We start from the raw sequence: 16,474 nt of genomic DNA, 5'->3' as shown, positions 1-16,474 counted from the left end.
AGTTTGAACAAGATAGAAATGAGCATGTATCTACAAAAGGGTTGATTGCAGTGTATTGAGAGCAATTTGGATTTTCTAAAAAAATTGTCTTAATTCAGAAGAATTTGTTTTCCAAGATCACTGGCTACTTCTGGTGCTCAGATAATTCCATTTATGATGAAAATATAAAGCGAACAAATTTCAGAAGACTGACATTTAAAATGGATAATGCCGACCACACATTTCAGTTGGTGATTGACCACTGAATGAAAGAGGTCCTTACACCAATTCGTGAGAGATTCAGTACGGACCTGCTGAATGGAGCTGGCATTTGCTGACTCTAACACCGTTCAGTTAGTGACTGACCATGATGGGCCAGTTCCATTATAGTATTATATTACAGATAGATTAAACACGTACCCTTAGAGTGGAGCTGGTATTTACTGACAGAATCACCGAGTTCGTTTGCTGCAACACATGAGATCAGGTTTCCGGTTCCGGTTGGGTGAGTCAATCTCAGGGAGCTCCCCACGTGATGACTGTTCACCACCCAAGTGATGACTTCCACATCTGACCTGTTCCCAGTGAGGATTTTCCCATTGAGGCCCCACGTTATGTTTCCCGGTGGATTGGCTCTGAATCGGCAGGTACAATTAATCCAGTTCTCAGAGCTGGTGCATGTCGGGCCTGCCAAAATTGTGGGTTTATCTAATAAAATGGAAACTTTAATCGGAAATGATCATGTAAAACAGTTGCAGTTTCGAAATACAATTAATTAATGAGTTGAACTAACCATAATAGTTCTGGTCGATATATTTTAGTATGCAGCAGCCTATGTTGTACCAGTTGATGGCTTATTATATTTGCACTTATAACAGGTGACAATTTCATGTTAAACCCAATAAGTGTTCAGTTCAACCAGACCTGTCCGGACAGTTATTGTGGGGATTCCTCAGACGGAGCAAGCTCAGAGTGTTAATTATGTATAATAAACCCACAAAAGTGATTCACCCGTCACTGTTTTAACGGGTCATATGTTTCAATTTCTTCACTTTGTGCACTGTTTTAAAACATCTTCGTTTGTGGTGGACTGACGTGATTCTTCAATAAATGTCCGGCTAACAAAGCGACAGTTTAAAGGACCTTGTCTCGGAGTGTTACACTGTTAATTCAACAGTAATAGAAGCAACAGAAGTTGGCTTAACTCCATTTTATCAGATTTCTTTTGGAGAACATATGCTCATCAAATTGATTCATGTCAGTTCTAAGGATTGGAAAATTGTTTACTTCAGATAATAAGTATTATTTATTATCAATTAGATGTTGAGTAAATTTCCCAGTAAATGTGCACCTGTCGTAACCTCATAAATATAAGACCTGCTGCATTAATGCCATTTTGTGCCATCTTCCACTCCTGTCACACTGAGCGAGATGTCCAGATTAGTTTCCATTATTGGTGCCATCAATGTAGTTTGCCGCTACTTCCGCAGGAAGGGCTGAAACTATCTCAAACGCATGCACATGGGCACCTTCCAGCAAGCAGGCAAGAAAAAATTTGAATTTAATCCAGAGGTCGTGAAAAGAAAGGCTACTCTCTATTTGATAAATTAGTACTTACTTACATTGTACAGAAATCTGTGTGGAGCGGTTGGTGGTGCCCAGGTCATTTTCAGCTATGCACCAATATTCACCGTCATCCTCAGAACGAATGTGGTGGAATATCTGCTTTAGTTCACCAGTGGAAGATCTGCTGAGCTCTTCACCATTTTTCACCCATCCTAAACTGACCAGGGGTTCCCCCCAGGCCGTGCAGTATAATAATAATGAACTTCCTTCCACAGCTACTATAGAGGAGTTGACGGTTGGGGTTTCCAGTCCATCTGAAACAGGCGTTAACGCAAAACGTGATTGAAGAAAAAGCATGATTGAGCTCCTAATTAATTCATTATTTTGGGAATGGGGATCGGGCGGGAAATTGGAGTTTAGTTCGATGACCAGCCATGATTGCCGGAGTGGCAGAGCAGGCTCGAAGGGCCATATGGCCTACTCCTGTTGGTAATTCTTATTAAGCCCAACCAGAGCTGAGATCTATTGTCATAGCTTCAGATCCTAACTCGGTGTGGCCTTTGCTGCTTTCATTTATGATTGACTAAACTCAGAACCTGACTGGAAGTTCTTAGCGTAAAGATGAACAATCACGTTAAAAATCTGTTGGAGGCACCATCATTGATTCAGGGATATGAATGTTTCTAATGTAATATGACTGATGAGAAAAAGATGAGAGCCATTCCGAACCATTGATTATCGAAGCGAGCTCTCCTGGTACAGAGGCTGAGCGTTTCATGATGCATTCTTTGAGGCAGTTCTAAACCAAACTAAATTACTTGTGGTAAAAGAGCAACTTTGCAACCCGTTTGTCGACAGGATAAGTGTGTTTACTTTAGACCGGACACTTACATTTAATCTCCAAGGTAAGATTTTTTGCTGAAGGAGTTGGGACACCATCAATTAGAATTGTGCAGCCCAGAATTTTGCCGTGATGAGCAGATGATGGTGTGAAGGTGATCACGGATGAAACTGTCCGAGAACCTGAACTTTCTTTGCTAATTTCTGCTCCATCTTGAGTATCAATTGGAGGAGGAAGGGGCACATTGTAATTAATCCACCTCAGTTGCAGGTTGCCATCCGGGCAGTTGTGTGTGACGGAACAGGTCAGTCGTGCAGTTTGTCCAGCGATCAGTTCGCCATAACCTGAAATCTCTGGCTTTTCTATAAAAACGGGAGAAAACCAGCGTGTTTGTTACATTTCAATGTTAGAGCGGATGAGTGATGGCTTCCAACTAAATCTGAATTAACAATAAAATCACATTTTGGTCCTAATTCCCTGCTACATGTTTGACGTGTGTTCATCATTCTGAATTACTCCTCGCAGTTGTATTGCAGTCTTATGCTTCATCTGGTAACATATGGCCCCACTTAATTAACCATTAGTCGTTATATCTCCTAAATTAATTATATCATGGATATTGTCCAGTGAACCAATTTTGCACGCTGGACTTAGAATTAACGTTATCTCCTCAACAATCACGAATGTTTCATCCTCTCGTACACCTCGTTCTGCACCACATAGCTATGTGATGGTGATTAATACAGTCCGAGAGAGATCTCGATTCTGTTGTCAAGAAAAGTCAATATTGAACGACAATGCTCAAGACATGGACAGACCAGACAAAGGACCGTTAACACTGCCTTGTGTGGGAGAACCAGAACAGGTTCCTCGCGCATGTAAATCTGAGGAAGGCTTCAGCAGAAATAGCGTTTGTTGACGTGGAATTAGAATGAACAAATAAACCATAACTTGAAATGAGTTTCACGTTACTCAAAAATCTACTTTTTAATTAAGATCTAATTTAAGGGGGGTGGTAAATGAGTGCTGAATAGGGAAAGGCACGAAATGCCTTAATTCAACGCCTTTTCACTCCTGGCGACGTCAAAAGACGCTTCACCAAAAAGTAACTTGAAATGTAATCAGCCAGCCATTGCCGACGGTAAACACAGGAGATCATTGGAGAAGATATTATGATGATTGGATTTAAGAATAAGGTAGAAATTGCAATACAACTGTTTAGAAGTGAAGATGCACTGAGATGCTACTAAGCGCAGTTGCTCTGAATGGTTGGATCGGAGTACGGTGTCCCACAGGGATCTGCTCTCGGATTGCGTCTACTCCCTGTGTGCGTCAATAATTTGAAGAAGACGCTAAAGAGAGTTACGTCCAAATTTCCCGGCAGTAATTAATTGGATTCCATCAGAAAAAAAATGATTGCATCATCCAATATCGACAGTTTGACATCCATACCACTCCCAGGAAATAAATGGTTACGCCCAAATTGTATTGTAAGTCCGACCGACAACGTCAGTTTTAGCTTCAGTCAACAACTTGCAAATCTATCCTCATGTGAACATTTCAGAATAGGCTCGACAGGTGTTTGACGGGAATTGCAATAAAGGGATGGGGGAACTGAGCAGGCACATGCGATTCGAAGTGTTGCTCATGTGAAGGACGAACAGCAACACGGACTGTCTGGGCCGAACGGCCTGTTTTACTGCTGCAATTTCTATTTACTTCTGTGTTTAAGATATGAATCCCTGCGTCTCTTATCAGTACGTCTGCACCCTGTGTTTCCACTACTATTAACCTTCAGCCACAGAAATCACATTACTTGCCAACTTTACACATCGGATGTGAAAGCCCTTGAGAGGGTGCAAAGGAGATTTACCAGAATGGTTCCGGGGATGGGGGCATCTTAGCTACAAGGACAGGTTGGAGAAGCTGGATTTGTTTTCATTAGAGCAAAGGAGGTTGGGGTGATTTGATAGAGGTGTACAAGATTATGATGGGGTTGGATAGGTTAGACGGGGAAAGGCTGTTCCCACTAGTTGATGGTACAAGGACCAGGGGACAGAGATTTCAGGTTTTGAGCAAGAGATACAAGGGGGGTGTGAGGAAAATCTCTTTTTACCCACCGAGTGGTGAGGACCTGGACCGCATTGCCGACGAGAGTGGTGGAAGTGGAGACACTGAATGTTTTCAAGGGGAGACTGGATAGGCACTTGAGGGAAATAAACTGGCAGGGCCACGGGATAGAGCGGGGGAATGGGACTGACTGGATTGCTCTACAGAGAGCCGGCACGGACTCGATGGGCCGAATGGCCTCCTTCTGTGCCGTTATGACTCTATGACTCCATGTTGATTCATACTGAACAAACAGAATAAAATGTACAAGAACAATAATGGGTAAACTTACCTAAAACAGCAAGAAAGACTTCAGAGCGGTCAATGCGATGTGTAATAGCCATAATGAAGTGATATGCACCCTCATCACTCTTTCGGATATCCTTTATCAGGAGGGAGCATTGTCTTTTTTCAAAGTTGCCCTTGAACTCAACTCTGCCACGATAATTATAAGGCTGCCCGAATGGATCATTCGAATCATAGATAATTAAGTCATTAGGTTTTCCAGGACCAGAATCCTTCTTTATCCACCTCCCCTTCAGGTTGGTGATGTAGCCTATGTTATCAAATGTACAGGGGATCTCTGCACAAGAACCCAACACCGTCGACAGAACTTTTGGCAGCACCACAGAACATTGAACACTACAAACAGCTGAGAGAATAAACGATTACACGCCCTTTAAGTATCCATTCCAAATGCATTGCAATATCTTAAACATCCATCAAATTATTTGTTGATTGACTGAAAATCTCCCAGCACAGTAGCAATTTAAATATCAGCTAAAGACTTTTCAAAATCAAGTACACTACTAAATAAATATCACTCGCATAACCTATTGAAATGTTCATTGGAATAGATATTTGATAGTAGTATTATGAACAAATAATATACATATTTAATACTCATCTAAAAACCGAACATATATCTACTAAGAAGCATACAGATAAAATCTTCATTAAATATACATTATAATTAATATTAAGTAGAATGAACATTACACTTCTATTGATTCTCCCTTGAATTACTCAATCAATATCAATTAGCATGCTTATAAACGTGCATTACAATACACATTAAATATAACTTGAAAAGCCCTATATTTAAATATTGTTTGAATAGGCAATCACATGGAATACCAACTCACCATTGTTACAATCAACGAAAAAAATTCTATTAGGTACTGTTCTGTTCTTTTCACAAAAGATTTAAATCAGCTCTTATAGAAATTAGTAAAAACGTAAGAAATGTACCTTCTGTCAATGCCACGAGAGAAACGAACACACAACTCCTCATGGCTGGAATCTGCTGCAGGTTTCACCGTCAAAATGAAGAACCTGTTTCACAAATAAGACCATTCAGGTTTTGGCGTTCTTCTTTCCAGTCACATCTTGGATTTATTCGCTAATCAGCATCAGACTATCGGGGAAGTCCGTTTCGGTTCCTACCGATCTGTCGGAACAGTGCTCACTCCCTCAGCTCCGTTGGTGAGGTAGGCAGCGAGCACATCATGTACAGGGGCTGCTTGTGACCGACTGTTACTGAATGTGATGTTGCAGTATGTCTAACAGTTGCTGAAGAATACTTAATACAGAAACAACATCTCTCTCTCACACACAAACACACAAATGTACTGTTATTTCTGAAATTAATATGTTTGAGTTGTGACAGAATGGCACCGCCCACGCTTGCAGACGCCTCTGACTCACATTTCGCACACATTCCGCTTTCTGGCAGCTAATACGAGCTGAATGTTGGAGAGGTGTAACTGCAGTTAGTTAGCTTGCTGCAGTCTGTAGACGTGCGGTTTCGTCACCTTCGTTAATTAGCGCTCCAATATGCATTTGTGACGTCATAGGTAGGAGCGGTTTAACAGTAAACCGATTGACTCTGTGGTAAAACAGACATTTTTCTAATTGAATTAACTCTTTGCATTCACGGACACGCTCTTAAAATTATCGAAATTAACCAAAATTCATCTTTATTTGCAGCAGTATATTTTGTTGGCAAATTTTGATATGAGGCCTGGGACGTGTTAAACGGACTTGAGGTTTGTGTCATAAATGCAAACACCGCTGGAAAATAGATAGCTTAAAGTGATTGAAACAACTGGTCTTGCACACAGCGGACATGGCCAAAAGGAGCCCGCAAGTTCTGGGTTTCCACGTGCAATGCCCATGGGCTAAAACACAGAACTTGTGATCTGACAAAATTGTCCTTGTCAGATCGTACCCATCCGCAGGAAATGGACATTTGCTGGTGCAGATTTTGGTTAATTGCCGAACTGCTGCCCAGCAAATGCCCACGATACCCATATGCTTGGAAAAAGGTGTAAGCTTTCTTGTACCGGCATAAGGGCTTAAATATATATAATATTAAAACCAATGTTTTATATGATTTAACAATTCAAAAATCTTTAGAATTAGTTTGGATTATTTTTGGCCACTTGAAAATGTTTACATTTATTTTTCAAAAAAAAAATGTTGTTTCAAATGTTTAATTAAATTGTATTTTAATTAATGTTGACCATGCGATGATTTCTTTTTATATCAGCGTGTTTTTCAGCTGATTTCTAGCATGCTTAATGGGATACTGTACATAAACGGAATACCTTTAAGCATAATGGGAAAGCCCCTTCCTGATTGTTTGGGCTAGCCCACCTGATGCCGGGGGCGCTTGTGAACCGCAAGCACCGCTGGGATCATGGGCCTTCATGCAGGCGTGCGGCTGCAGTCCCAGGACCGCAAAAGTCCGCAGGTACGGAGGCACCAGTTAGCTGCAGAGTTTACTTACGGTTGGGTGGCATTCGCTGGCCGGAAGCCTTCGACTGCAATTTCAAGCCCAATAAGTCAGTACAAACGTCAGGCAGTTTATTGAGTGAGTCAACTGTATCACCATTACAAGTGCCCACCTCCGCCCTTCGTCCATGTTTGCTGCAGAGTGTAGGATTCGCAAAATTGAACGTTATATTATAAAAGTTCGAATGGCAGAAGAGGCCATGATTTTAAAGACTGTTTTAAAAGAAGCCGAGGAAAAAGGGGCATTCAAAATGGCCGCCAGACCCCGTGACCAACTTATTGGGACACTTTAAAATGGTTCCTGCAGTCCTCAGACAGCTTTGTGGATTCAGCCCACAGTAAGTTCTGGAAGCCGTTTCCGAGAGAACGAAACCAGACACCCACATATACATATAGATTGGATGCAGATCCAGTCAAGATCGGCCTGTAGATAAAGGCCATCTAAATGTTTACCCAGACAAAAGGGAACAGTTTCATATTCATGAGAAGAGCATCAAGGACCCATTAGGGACATCACAGGACATTAAAAACATTGAAGGTCATTTCAGACCAGAGATGGCCCGTTACCGGACATCCAAGAACAGTTTAAAATATAATAACTACCCCGTTGTGCTCCCAGCCCGCCAAAATTAAAACAAAAGACTAACCTGATTTGGTGCAAGATAAGGACTTCTGATGAGAAGTATATCTGGGAACACAGGGGTAGAATGAAAAGCGGTCATCGTGGTGCTACCATCGTATAGGTGGCGTCAGCACTAGAAGAAGGAGAAGAAGACGGTTTGGGCTAGCATCCCACCCGGGGTAAAACATCGGCAGATCATCGACCAACCCCGGGTCGTTAACGAAACGGGAGGCCATCGACCCACTCCGGCTCGGGAGAAGAGACAATTAAAAAACTGAAGAGACTATGGGGGCCAGCCCGAAGCTCCTCTGACCGGAGTCGAGCAGATGATCCCCGACCCCGCCGACATCCAGACCCACCAGTGTCCAGCCGTCCCCGACCCCCACCTCAGGAGAGATGTTTGGCGCAGCTCGCTGGGGCTCCACTAACCACGTGCAGACAGGACACCTGAAAGGATCAAACGTAGACTTGTTTCAAAACCTTACACTTCCTAGTTGGATTGGTGTGCATGTTTCTGGCACTTCATAATCAGATCTAGATAGGTTTAAGGGGGTGGACATTTAAGGGTATAATTAACATGAGTTGTTGCCACTCGATGTTCCGTGTGTTTTCCCCATTTCACGACGATATTTGTTGAGTGTAATATGCCTGTATTTGCCTTAGTTAGTATTGTGTCATTATGATTTGTTTGTGTTTTTCCCTCCCATGTACCCTCTTATTTGCTTGCATTTGATTTGTTTTACATTATGCAATAACATTCCAATTCGTTTCATCAAACTTGGTCTATAAGAGTTTTCTCTACACTGTAGTTCCTGCCCCAAATTCCAGAGTACAGAATCTAAGGGGCGAGTGTGTCGAACCACTCACGGTTTTACTGTGCAAGAGAGAGAGGCCTCTAGAGAGAGAAACATCTGCGATCGAAAACCCCTTACACAGAGGACACCAGGCCCGCTCAGTAGGTCGCCAGTTGAATTCAATGCTGCCAGCTACCAGGCGTGTTTGGTTTTCTCTGTCATTATCACCATTAATAGCTGAATATCTCTTTATAAATCAGGCTGACGCTCTTCCTTATGAAATCGTGAAAAATAAAGAGCATACATGATAAAGATAGGCGGACAATAGGCCACATTTATTGGTGTAGCTGGTGCAGTTCTCATTAGGCTTTGGAATCTACTCCCTGACAAAGAGAAAATAATGACATCTTGCTCTGATTATTGAGAGCTACGAGCCTCAATCTGTGGTATAAAATGACAGCGAGTGAGATGGGTAGTAGTGTTCAATAGATCGAAGAGATAGAAAGGGATGAAAGCCTCATAGAAAATTATAGCACCTGCAACAAATTGAAGGCCCCATGACTAAGTTGCATTTACAAGCAGTCACGTGCCTCAAATAGTGCAGCAGTTTGAGTAAAGACTGAGGCTGATCAGGAGATTCTTTACCAAAATAAAATGCAGCGAGAATCTTCCCATTACATGGACACTGCCAGTGCAACACATATAGATTCCCACTAGATACACAGTATCCAGCCCATGAATTGATTAGAATGAAACTTCCAATTATTGTTACACTTCCCCTACAACAAAGAGACTAGAGGAAATATTTCCAGTACATAAGAACATAATAATTAGCAGCAGCAGTAGACCATACGGCCTCTCGAGCCTGCTCTGACATTCAATATGATCATGGCAGATCTGTGACCTGAACTCCATTTTCCACCCTGATTCCCATACCCCATACCCCTTGATTCCCCTCGAGTTCAAATATCTATCGATCTCAGCCTTGTATATGTTCAACGATTCAGCATCTACAGACCTGTGGGTAGAGAATTCCAAAGGTTCATAGCCAACTGAGTGAAGAAATGCCACCTTATCTCAGTCTTCAATGGCCTATCCCTTATTCTGAGACTGTGACCCCTGGTTCTCGACTCTCCAGCCAGGGGGAAACAATCTCACAAAATCTACCCTGTCAATCCCCCTCAGAATCTTATAGGTTTCAATGAGATCACCTCTCATTCTTCTAACCTCCAGAAGTATAGAAAACATAGAAACATAGAAGATAGGAGCAGAAGTAGGCCATTCGGCCCTTCGAGCCTGCTCCACCATTCAATGAGATCATGGCTGATCATCAAAATTTAGCACCCTGTCCCTGCCTTCTCCCCATATCCCTTGATCCCTTTAGCCTTAAGAAATATATCCAACTCCTTCTTGAGTATATTTAATAAACTGGCCTCCACCGCCCTCTGTGGCAGAGAATTCCACAGGTTCACCACTCTCTGGGTGAAGAAATTCCTCCTCATTTCAGTCCTAAATGGCTTACTACTTATCCTTAGCATATGACCCCTGGTTCTGGAATCCCCGGCCATCAGAAACATCCTTCCTGCATCTAGTCTGTTCAGTCCTGACAGAATTTTATAGGTTTCGATGAAATCCCCTCTCAATCTTCTAAACTCCAGTATGTATAAGCCCAATCGACACAATCTCTCCTCATACATCATTCCTACCATCTCAGGTATCAGCCTGGTGAATCTTCGCTGCACTCCTTCCATGGCCAGAACGTCCTTCCTCAGATAAGGCGACCAAAACTGCACACAATACTCAAGGTGCAGTCTCACCAAAGCCCTGTACAACTGCAGCAAAACATCTTTGTTCCTGTACTCGAACCCTCTTGATACGAATGCCAACATACCATTTGCCTTCTTAACCGCCTGCTGCACCTGCATGCTTACCTTCAGCGACTGGTGCGCAAGAACACCCAGGTCTCTTTGCACTAACCCTTCTCCCAACCTATTGCATTTCAAATAATAATCTGCCTTCCTGTTTTTGCCACCAAAGTGGATAAAGTCACATTTATCCACATTATAGTGCATTTGCCATGTTTCTGCACAATCACCCAACCTGTCCAAATCGTACTGGAGTTTCACGACATCCTGCTCACAGCATACCCTCCCACCCAGCTTTGTGTCGTCTGCAAATTTGGAGATATTACATCCAATTCCCTCGTCCAGATCATTAATATATATTGTGAACAGCTGGGGTCCTAGGACCGATCGTTGCGGCACCCTACTAGTCACTGCCTGCCACTTGGAAAAGGACCCATTTATTCCAACTCTTTGCTTTCTATCCGCCAGCCAGTTCTCTATCCAAGTCAATACCTTGCCCCCAATCCCATGTGCCTTAATTTTGCACGCTAATCTCTTATGTGGGACCTTATCAAAAGTCTTCTGAAAGTCCAAATACACCACATCCACTGAATCTCCCTTTTCTATTTTACCAGTTACATCCTCAAAAAATTCCAGTAGATTATTCAAGCAGGATTTACCTTTTGTAAATCCATGTTGTCTTTGTCCGATCCTGTCACTGCTTTCCAAGTGCTCTGCTATTACATCTTTTGTAATGGACACTAGCATTTTCCCCACTACCGAGGTCAGGCTATAATTCCCCGCTTTTTCTCTACCACCTTTTTTAAATAGTGGGGAACCATTAGCTGCCCTCCAATGCATGGGTACTGTTCCAGAGTCTATCGAGTTCTGGAAGATGACCAGCAATGCATCTACTGTTGCTTGACCACTTCCTTAAGTGCCCTAGGATGTAGATTATCAGGCCCTGGGGATTTATCGGCCTTCAGTCCCATCAATTTTCCTAACACCATTTCCCTACAAATACGGATTTCTTTCAGTTCCACCCTTTCATCAGACCCTATGTTCCACGGCATCTCTGGGAGGTTACTTGTGTCCTCCTTTTTGAAGACAGAACCAAAATATGTATTTAGTTGTTCTAAAATTTCATTGTTCCCCATTATAAATTCCCCTGATTCTGACTGCAAGGGACCTACGCTTGACTTCACCAATCTTTTTCTCTTCACATATATATAAAAGCTTTTGCAGTCAGTTTTTATGTTCCCTGCAAGATTACTCTCATATTTTATTATCCCTTTCTTAATTAATCCCTTTGTCCTCCTTTGTTGAATCCTAAACTGCTCCCAATCCTCAGGATTATTGCTTTTCTGGCCAATTTCTATTTCGTCTCCTTGGATCTTATGCTATCCCTAATTTCCCTTGTTAGCCACGGTTGAGTCACATTTTTTGTTTTATTTTTATGTGTAACTGGGATGAACAATTTCTGTAGTTCATCCATGCGGTCTATGAATGTTTGCCATTGCCTATCCACCATCAACCCTTTGAGTGACATTGCCCAATCAACCCTACCCAACTCGCTCCTCAGACCATCGTAGTTTCCTTTATTTAAATTGAGGACCCTAGTCTCTGAGCCAACTACTTCATTCTCCATCTTAATGAAGAATTCGATCATATTATGATCGCTCCAACCCAAGGGGCCTCGTACAGCAAGATTGCTAATTAATCGTTTCTCGTTCCATAAAACCCAATCTAAGATGGCCTGATCTCTGGTTGGTTCCTCGACATATTGGCCCAGGAAACCATCCTGTAAACACTCCAGGAATTCCTCCTTCACAGTATTGTTACTAATTTGGTTACCCCAATCTATATGTAAATTAAAGTCACCCATGATGAATGCTGTGCCCTTATTGCACACTTCTTTAATTTCCCTTTTAATGCCATCCCCAAACTTCACCTTACTGTTTGGAGTTCTATATACTACTCCTTCTTACTTTTTCTTCCCCTTAGTATTGCTCAATTCTACCCATACAGATTCCACATCTTCAGAGCTAACATCCTTCATTACAATTGTGTTAATCCCTTCTTTAACCAGTAATGCTACCCCACCTCCCTTTCATTTTTGCCTATCTTTCCTGAATATCGAATACACCTGGATGTTGCGTTCCCAGCGTTGGCCATCCTTGAGGCACGTTTCCGTAATCCCAACCAAATCATATTCGTTTACCTCTATTTGCACAGCCAATTCATCCACCTTATTATGAAAGCTCCTCGCATTAAGACAAAGCCTTCAGGCTTGTTTTTTTAACCCTCTTAGACATATTAGGATTATTATTTACTGTGGCCACGTTTGATTTAAACCGTTGATTCCTCTGACTGCCACTTTTGTTCTTCTCCTTCCTATCTTTTGCTTTTATTCTTGTTTCCCTTTCCTCTGTCTCCCTGCTCAGGTTCCCAACCCCCTGCCATTTTAGTTTAAACCCTCCCCCAGAGCACTAGCAAACACTCCCCCTAGGACATTGGTTCCAGCCCTGCCCAGGTGAAAACCGTCCGGTTTGAACTGGTACCACCTCCCCCAGAACCAGTTCCAATGTCCCAGTAACTTGAATCCCTCCCCCTTGCACCATCCCTCTAGCCACGTATTCATCTGAAATATCCTTCTATTTCTACTCTGACTAGCACGTGGCACTGGTAGCAATCCTGAGATTACTACCTTTGAGGTCCTATTTTTTAATTTACCTCCTAACTCCCTATATTCCTCTTTAAGGACCTCATCCCGCTTTTTACCTATATCGCTGGTGCCTATATGCACCACAACAACTGGCTGTACACCCTCCCCTTCCAAGATGTTCTGCAGCCACTCTGAGACATCCTTGACCCTTGCACCAGGGAGGCAACACACCATCCTGGAGTCTCGTTTGCGGCTGCAGAAATGCCTATCTATTCCCCTTACAATAGAATCCCCTATTACTATAGCTCTACACCTCTTTTTCCTCCCGTGCTGTGCAGCAGAGCCACCTCTGGTGCCAGGAAGTTGGCTGCTGCTGCTTTCCTCTGATAAGCCATCCCGCCCAACAGCACTCAAAGTGGTGTATCTGTTTGAGATGGGGATGTCCACGTGGATCCCTGTACTGCCTGCCTGCATCTAGTGCTCCGCCTGTTGGTTACCCATTCCCTTTCTTCCTGTCCAACATCTACCTGCGGTGTGTCCAACTATGTAAACATGCTATTCACGATGTTCTGAGCATCGCAAACGCTCCAGTATGCATCCAATCGCAGCTCCAGTGCCGCAATGCTGTCTTTCAGGAGCTGCAGCTGGATGCACTTCCTGCACATGTAGTTGTCAGGGACACAGGATGTGTCCCTGAGTTCCCACATATCGCAGGAGGAGCATGCCACGTGGCCGGGCTGTCCTGCCATGATTTACCCTTTAATTAATTGAATTTAAATTAAATCAATCAATCCCACTAATTACACTACAGTTAAATGGTTTACCAACAGTCCCCGCTACACCAGAGAGACCATAGTAACTATATACCACGGAGTTTAAGTTTACAAAAGAGAGAAATACTCACCAACGAATCACTTACCTGCTTTCTGGTGACGTCACACTTTGATTACCTTTGACCTCTCTCCCCCGCTGCTGAATTGGTTTGCCTCGCCTCGCTGCTCCTTTTAAAGTTGCCGCACTCGCTGTTCCACTCCCAGGTCCGCTCTGGTCGGGCCTCGCCTCGCTGCTCCTTTTAATTCACCGCGCTTGCTGTTCCACTCCCAGGTCCGCTCTGGTCGGGTCTCGCCTTGCTGCTCCTGTTAAAGTCACCGTGCTCGCTGTTCCACTCCCAGGTCCGCTCCAAGTATAGGCCCAATCTACTCAATCTCTCCACATAGGACAACCCTCTCATCCAAGGAATCAATGTATTGAACCTTCATTGTACTGCCTCCAAGGTAAGTATGTTCTTCCTTAGATAGGGAGATCAAAGCTAGGCACGGTACTCCAGATGTGGTCTCACCTAATCCCTGTACAATTGTAGCAAGACTTCCTTACTATTTTAATCCAAGCCCTTGTAATAAAGGCCAACATGCCATTTGCCTTCCTAATTGCTTGCTGTACTTGCATGCTAAGCTCTCTGTGTTTCCTGTATGAGGACACCTAAATTACTATGAACACCAACATTAATTGTTACTCACTATTTAAAAATATTATGCATCACATGCGGAAAGGATGACTTCACTACTTAGCTATGAAGCGATAGATTGAAGTTTTTTTTAGCAGTATTGTAGGAAGAAACCTGATTATCTTAATGTTCAACTTAGGATGTATATTATTAAAGGTCAGAGGCTCTCCCAGTTATTGAATTAAGTTCTTCCTCTATTTAGAATTACAAACAGATGGGAAACTGACATTTAAAAGGGATAATTCCGACCACAGCCTTCGGTGTGTGAGCAGCTATTAATGGACCAGCTCCACTTCAAGTATCTAAATTCCAGATGAACTCAATATTTACCTGTTGAATTGAGTTGGTTTTTGCTGCCAATAACACCATTTGGTTAGTGTCATGTCTTGATGGACCAGATCTATACATTATCTAAATTACAGGTGAATTCAGAATTACTCTGCTGAATGGAGCTGATATTTGCTGACACTAACACTGTGCTCGTTAACTGCAACACATGAGATCAGTTTTACTGTTTCAGTTGGGTGGCCCATTCTTAAGAAACGCTGCACTAGTTGACTGTTCACTGTCCAGGAGAAGCATTCGACATCTGGCCTGTTCCCAGTGATGACTCTCCCATTGTGGACCTAAGTGAGGTTTGCTGGAGAGGGTGCTTGCTTCAAACGCTGCAGGTACAAGCAGTCTAATTCTCAGCGCTGGTACAAAAACAATCTTGTATAAAACGTGTTTGTATCAAATAGTTGCGATGTGTGGATACAGGTGAATTTTGTGTTACACTCACGAAGAGATCCTGGCACAGTCCATTTAAATATTAAGCAGCCGATGTTACTGCAGTTTAGTAGCTTATTACTTTTCCACTGCTAACAATTCAGCACGTTAAATGCACCTTCATATTCGATCCAATGAATGCATAATTCAATCGGGAACGCTATCAAGGTGGTTATATTACTGAACTTGTAATCCAGTAGGACTGGACTAATGATTCGAAGACTGAGTTCAAATCTCACCAAGGCAGCTGGAGAATTTAAATTCAATTAATTAAATAACTCTGGAATAAAAAGCATCAGTAATGGTGACCATGAAACTATCAGGTTGTTGTAAAAACCCATCTGGTTCACTAATGTCCTTTAGGAAAGGAAATCTGCCGTCCTTACCTGGCCTGGCCTATCTGTAACTCCTGACCCACAGCAATGTGGCTGACTCTTCACTGCCCTCTGAAATTGCCTAGTAAGTCACTCAGTTGTAAATAAGAGCGGTTCAAGAAGGCGGCTCACCAGGGCAATTAGGGATGGGCAATAAATGCTGACCTTGCCTGTGACGCCCACATCCCTGGATATAAATAAAACCATACTTCTTGTGATGGTTTCAGAATGAGTGGCAACTCTATATAATATACTGACCAATGAGCATCACCTTTCAGTCAGCGAGAAAGGACAATCAATTTCAATTTCTATACCAAATGTCTTTTTAAAAATACCTTCCTTTGTGCAGGGCAGACGTGTTGCTTCTATAGATGTCCACCTAACATATATAATATTATATATAGTACAAATGATGGTGTCTCTGATTATTAAATTGTGAACTTAGTATTTGTACACATTGATTAGGTTTCCCACGATATATTGGATGTTTGTGGGGATTCTGTACTCAGCAAAGTGAGAGTCTTTAGTTTCGGGGAATGCAACATTATTCCTTTCAGTGTTAGATGGAGAATAAGGCTACCAGTAAACGTGCTTCTGAAACAACGCCAGAAA

General features: G+C 42.6%; 1 protein-coding gene across 1 annotated transcript in view; it reads right to left on the bottom strand.

Moving 5' to 3' along the window:
* LOC147109948 (sialic acid-binding Ig-like lectin 5) overlaps positions 1–16,474 on the bottom strand; it is a 49,198-nt gene that overhangs the window by 5,602 nt on the left and 27,122 nt on the right. Inside the window, exons 2-5 of the mRNA XM_086002435.1 lie at positions 4,788–5,147; positions 2,437–2,748; positions 1,602–1,859; positions 400–687 (exon numbers count right to left, since the gene is read on the bottom strand). Coding sequence (XP_085858561.1) covers positions 400–687; positions 1,602–1,859; positions 2,437–2,748; positions 4,788–5,147 — 1,218 coding nt within the window. The remainder of the gene's footprint in view (positions 1–399; positions 688–1,601; positions 1,860–2,436; positions 2,749–4,787; positions 5,148–16,474) is intronic.

The sequence above is a fragment of the Somniosus microcephalus genome, chromosome 12 (genome assembly GCF_052327205.1).
Source record: "Somniosus microcephalus isolate GS21.2 chromosome 12, FLI_Smic_1.0, whole genome shotgun sequence".
Classification (NCBI taxonomy): Eukaryota; Metazoa; Chordata; class Chondrichthyes; order Squaliformes; family Somniosidae; genus Somniosus; species Somniosus microcephalus.
Note: the sequence above shows the minus strand (reverse complement) of the source record. Positions and strands in the feature narration are given on the sequence as shown.